Consider the following 6,134-nt stretch of genomic DNA (forward strand, 5'->3'; position numbering starts at 1 on the left):
GAGAAGGGAGGAGAGAAGAAATTAAACATAAGTACACTTTTAATATCTAAATAGCTGTTTACTCTGCACTAATTAATCTCTTTTGGTTTAAAGAAGTTGGGTTTTCACCTTCCTCCCCGTGTTTGATTTCATATATAGTACAGTAGTAAATCAGTTTGAATCATATAAATGGAAACTGTTTTTCTTATGTTATTCTAACAAGATTGAGCAGAGTCTCACTGAGGCACAACAGTTAGCTTTTTAGACGATAACAAATTAAGAAATGTACCAGCGAAAGCCAAAGAGCAACTAGAGAACAGAAAGGGTAGCTGCTGATCAATGCTGACAGGAAGCAGCTATCAAAAGTGAGTAATGATGACAAGTGACAGACGAAGAAAAATATATATAGAAGAAATACATGCATTAGTAGTACTAATTAAAAGCATATTTAGAACTATAGAGTAAAGATGCTCGCAGAAGTTAATGATAGATTGTCAAGATGAATGTTGGTGTGTGTGTATATATATATATATATATGTGTGTGTGTGTGTACCTTTATAAAAGCTCTGAAACAATTCTGAAGCAGTAGTACCTGCTGGCGGGCGTGCCCAACGAAGCAGCGACAAGAACAACAACCTACCAAAGGTAATAAAAAGCAAAATTCATCCATGAAAAAGAAAATCCGACTTTTGTATGTTAATTCCTTTCCATCATTCATTAGCCTGACTGAAGGCTGATCAATGAGCTACACATTTTATTTGAACTGTGCACCAGCTAGCTAGAGGAAAATCAAAGTCAGAAAAATCTGTTAGCTTTCAAGTTAACTTAGAGGAAATTTATATATGAAGACGATTATAGTTAGCCAAGAAAACGCTTGTGTAAATAGTAAAACTCTTTTTTTCTATTGTTTCTATCAATACAATCAAGCCTTGAAGTTGGAAATTCAAACATAAAATAACCAGTATTAAAGGATCTGGTGTGATATCCTAGTATTTGCAAAGTATCTCATCATCTCTATTAGAGTATTATGCACAAATTCAACTTGAACACATTTGCTCATTTTTCCATTTTGAAAAGCGAACGCCAACTCTCTGTGGTGACTTTGCAATGACATTTAATTTTCTTTCTCAGGAGGCCATAAGGACTCATAACGGACCCGTACGTGCCCTATGACACATCATGATGAATAACCCGGCACTTTGCAGCTAATTCTCTTCAATTTACACTTGTTTGGGGTTTTAGAAATGATCAAATTTCCAAATCCAAGGACATGGATTCCTTGCCTTTGCCGGTCAATTCTTCGTCCGTGGGTGCTGTTTGGAGCGGCTTGGCATCATCGTAGTTGTAAAAAGTCCTAAATTGGAGCGAAGGAGTTGAGGTTGAAAATTGGTGAGTATGAGAATAAGTTGCTGTAGGCAAGGAGGAGGAGGACGAGGACATGTCACATGATTCATCCGAGTCTGAGACGGTGCAGTCCATATTAACGCCGAACAGCCTGAGTCGCTTTGGTGCTGCCTTCCCTTGGACAACCGGTACCGAGTCGAACACCATTGGCTCCGCAAGCCTACCACTCTCATCTCCAACAATACAACTACTATTGCTACCTCTTTGCATTTGCTTCATTAATCCAAACTCCTGTTGTGGGACTTGGGCAACTGATCCCGATCTGAGATAAACTACTGACCCGCTCGGACAAGGGTTTCCATTTACGACGATTCTACTGCTAGGCATGTTGTTGAAATTAGAAGCTGTATCGTAGTAATTAGGACTGTTCCCAATTCCATAGGCGCTGTAGCTATATTGCTGCTGATGAGACATGCTGCCGGCAGGACGGGAATGTAAAGGTGAATGGTCTGGCTGCAAAAAGACCGGTTGATTCCAAGCAGCTGGGTATTGATGATTAATATTGGAGCGGTACTGGAAATTATTAGAGAAATGGTGTGAAAGCGGCACATGAGTCATGAAGTGGGTGTGGAGATGGTCGGTCGGGGCATCTGGACGGCGCCTCCAGTCGATGAAGAGACGATCTTTGCCTAATTCACCTACTCCGCGCTGAAAAGAGACAATATCCCCAGCATCGAGCTTCTTCTCCTTGACAAATCGGCTCCAACCCTTGGTCATGACATAGCTTTGGCTGCTATTCCAGTAAGAATATCTGAACCGCCAGGGCTTTCCGTTTCTGTCTTCGAAATTGAGGAGCAGGCCTTTCTCGTTGGCGGAGGAATCAAGAGGGAAATACTTCTCAGCGTGCTGTTTGGGGATGACTAACCGATTGAGCTTGCCGACATCACTGGGAGTGACAACCTTATCAAACATGTGTTCTCTCTCAATCAGCGCCATGGAATTAGCAGTTGCACCAACTCCAAGATCCACTAGGTTTTGATGATGACTATGATGATGATCCTCAACATCGCCCTCACAATGATTTGCGGTAGGGGAAGTATCCATCATAACGACCTCAGTACTACGTCTTCACCATTATTAGTAGCGTGGCGGGTGCTGCTGCTGCTGCTGCTTAACCAACTTCTTTGGTGGTTCTCTGCTGCTACTGATAGGCGGCTAAAGGAGCTAGAATCTTCTTGGAGGAAGAAGAAGAAAGAGAAAATGGGGCATGTAAATTTTGAGGAGCCTTGATCGTTGAAGCCACGTCCACCTCCCAAGAAATTAATGATCTACAGACCAGCATGCACCATACACGACCTACCGCACTTGTCCAAGGCATATATAGATCTAATTAGAGAAGATGTGTTACTCATGAAGATATGAAACAAACCCCCCAAAACCAGAAATATAAGCAAAACCTCACTAAAATAAAATGGGGTTGAGTCCAGAATTATGGTTAGTTGTTACTGATACAACGGACTCTAACTCTGAGAGTACTACGGTTTACTGAAACTAGGGTTGAACGAGTAGCAGCTTCCCATTGACAAAATTAGCTAGCTAGAATACAGAAACTAGCAATCAAATGAGGCTGAGTGCTCTCTTGTTTGACCATAGAGGTGATGACGCTCATAATCAGCCCACCAACACCATTCCTAGAGTCAGAGAAGATGATTCAAAAGCAACCCTTCTCCTTCTTCTAGCTGTTGACCTTTTCGTTTGAGGGAGAGAGTATTACAATTGTATGTGTGGGTTATTTGTCTTAGTGGGGTGTGGTTCCTTGGAATCTTCTTTTTTAAGTTTGGTAAATTTCATTGAAATTATTCCCTTTCCCACTTTAAACTTTCCTTCCTATAATTTCCTAGTTCCTAGTTCGTTCGCTGAAGAGTGCGTGTCTCTTTAAGTAATTTACTTCATACCTACCCGCACCCTACCGCGGGTCGGAGTATAAGGGTCGACTCTCGAGGGGCCCACGAATTATCTGGTTGGGTTCATGTGAACTCGTCCTTGTATCAGATTGGGATGGGTGGTAGCATCCAAATTAAATTGCAATTCTATACTCTTAGTAATTAGGGGTCAATCGTTCGGTTCGGTGGTTATTTTATAAAATTTGTATCATATTAATTTTTTGATTATTCTATTATATTTAACCAAAATTAGATTCGAAATCCTTCCAATCATGTCGGTTTTTCTTTGTTATCGGTGCGGTTCGGTTAATTTTCGGTATTTTTTTAAAATATCATGTAAAATTCACCAGTAGAAGTAGAATGCAATAACATACGTTCTTTTATAGGACTTAGCAAAATGCTCTAGACTTTTTTTAATGTTTAAAGGGTGATGAATTAAAAAAAAAAAAGATAGCTAGAATATAGATCCATCAACTATTCTACAACAACGTAAAAGAAACCAAGCTAAGGCAAAGAAAATATAAATCACATGAGTGGAAAGAGTTAACCAAACTCACCTCAAGAATAAAGTCTATAGAAGATTAAATATTCAAAAAGATAAATCTAATTTATATGAAAGGAAATATATTCAATATATTGTAGTTTGATATTCATAATCGCTAGAATACTTTGTGTCTTGCTAATAAAGATACTTGAAATAACTTAGTTTAAGTAGAAGTAGCATACTAGGTTTTAGGAATTAATATTTTGAGTTTAATTACTTGTTGGCTTGTAATAGTTTTCATAATTCCAAGGCCCAAAAAAAATTAATGAATTATTATTTTTAAACTTACTAGATAAATATATTTTATACATGTAAAAAAAATTTAGTATGGTTCGGTATTTTTTTGATTTATTTTTATAAAATAAAAAATCTACCCTAACTATCGGTGTGGTTATAGATTTATATAAAAACCTATGATTTCTTAAAAAAAACCTAAAAATCGATTTGATAAGGTATGATTCGATTGGTTTAATCGGTTTTCGAATATCCATCGACACCTTGCTGTTAGTACTACTTTTCTTTTCTTATCTTTGCATAACTAGACTCGTTTAACTGTGTTACGGTTACCTCTACCCATATCCAAACTGTAAGCAAACAAAAATAGGGGGGAAAATTATTCTATATTAAAGTATTTTATCCATGGATATTCACTCCCAACAAGTGACACTACTAATATAGTCTAATATTACTAGTATTATATTTTAGGGATATTTTCTTTCTTGTACCATATATGAAACCTTATTACCATAAATAAATGTGCATAGTTTTTAATTTACCCGCCTTGTCCACATTTTTTCTACAATTATTATACCAATCATTAAATACTAATTAATAGTAGCTGAATATTCCTAATTTGTCGAGCTAAAATTGAGGAACAGAATATTCTAAAAAGATTTGGCGTAAATCAGATCAAATCATATTCTTCCAGATATTCCTATTTAGGCGCGCTACAATTATGAAAGTATATATTCTTCCAGATATTTTCCACCATTGATAGTCATTAAAAGGCTTAAAAGCTTTGAATTCAAATTTGGGTTTTCAAAAATCATTATTTGTTTGGATTGGGTGTTGTTGTAAATAATTCGGAATATGTTTAGGAGTTTATATCTCAATTTTGAGGGGTTTTGGTGAAGATTAGACTTGGTTTTGACTGAATTTTAGATTGAAACTCGAAGAAGAAGAAGAAGAAGAAGAAGAAGAAGAAGAAGAAGAAGAAGAAGAAGAAGAAGAAGAAGAAGAAGAAGAAGAAGAAGAAGAAGAAGAAGAAGACATATTGCAGAAATTGTAGATAAATTGTAGATTATTTGTATTCTGATTGTAGATACTTTACTTTCTGTTTTCACAAATAAAAAACGACTAAAACTCCTACAAATCTTCTGAAAAAATGCAATTATGTCAAAAATCACAATTATGCTACAATTGGATGGGAATTGGGATATAAAAATTCAATATACCCAGTTTGTAGATAAATTATAGATTATTTGTATTCTGATTGTAGATGCTTTGTTTTCTGTTTTCACAAATCAAAAACGGCTAAAACTTCTACAAATCTTCTGCAAAAAAAACGCAATTACGTCAAAAATGCCAATTATGCTACAATCGAATGGGAATTGGGATATTAAAATTCAATGTACCCAGTTTGTAGATATTTTGTAGATAAATTATAGATTATTTGTATTCTGATTGTAGATGCATTGTTTTCTGTTTTCACAAATCCAAAACGACTAAAAATCCTACAAAATCATCTGCAAAAAATGCAATTATGTCGAAAATACCAATTAAGCTACAATTGAATGGGAATTCGGATATTAAAATTCAATGTACCCAGTTTGTAGATTATTTGTAATCTGATTGTAGATGCTTTATTTTTTGTTTTCACAAATCAAAAACGACTAAAACTTCTACAAATCTTCTGCAAAAAACAGTCTACAATTTTTCTACAATTTATCTACAATTGCTGCAATTCTTCTTCTTCTTCTTCGAGTTTCAATCTGAAATTCAGCCAAAACCAAATCTAAATCTTCACCAAAACCCCTCAAAATTGAGATATAAACTCCAAAATATATTCTCAATTATTTACAACAACACCCAATCAAAAGAAATAATGATTTTTGAAAACTCAAATTTGAATTCAAAGCTTTTTAATGGCTGTTAATGGTGGAATTGTTGTTCTCTTGTCCTTTTGAAGGTTTGTTCTTCTTCATTGAGAAAATTTGAAGCTGAAGGTAAATGTGTGTATGAACTTTGAAGATTTGACTTCAATTTTGATGAACTTTGTTGTTCTTCATTGATAAACTTCAACTGGAGTAAAATGGGGAACCAAC

At 35.7% G+C, this 6,134-nt stretch overlaps 1 protein-coding gene across 1 annotated transcript; it reads right to left on the bottom strand.

The window, feature by feature from the left end:
• Window positions 1-837: 837 nt before the first annotated feature.
• Window positions 838-3,210, bottom strand: LOC104211226 (B3 domain-containing transcription factor NGA1-like). Its single transcript, XM_009760248.2, has one exon. It carries the CDS (start codon window positions 2,428-2,430, stop codon window positions 1,228-1,230), a length of 1,203 nt encoding a protein of 400 aa, XP_009758550.1. The 5' UTR covers window positions 2,431-3,210; the 3' UTR covers window positions 838-1,227.
• Window positions 3,211-6,134: the final 2,924 nt, after the last annotated feature.

The sequence above is a fragment of the Nicotiana sylvestris genome, chromosome 8 (assembly GCF_000393655.2).
Source record: "Nicotiana sylvestris chromosome 8, ASM39365v2, whole genome shotgun sequence".
NCBI classification, from domain to species: Eukaryota; Viridiplantae; Streptophyta; class Magnoliopsida; order Solanales; family Solanaceae; genus Nicotiana; species Nicotiana sylvestris.

What these genes read in the sequence shown, in the direction of transcription:
- LOC104211226 (XM_009760248.2), bottom strand. Translation starts at nt 2,430, where the DNA reads ATGATGGATACTTCCCCTACCGCAAATCATTGTGAGGGCGATGTTGAG.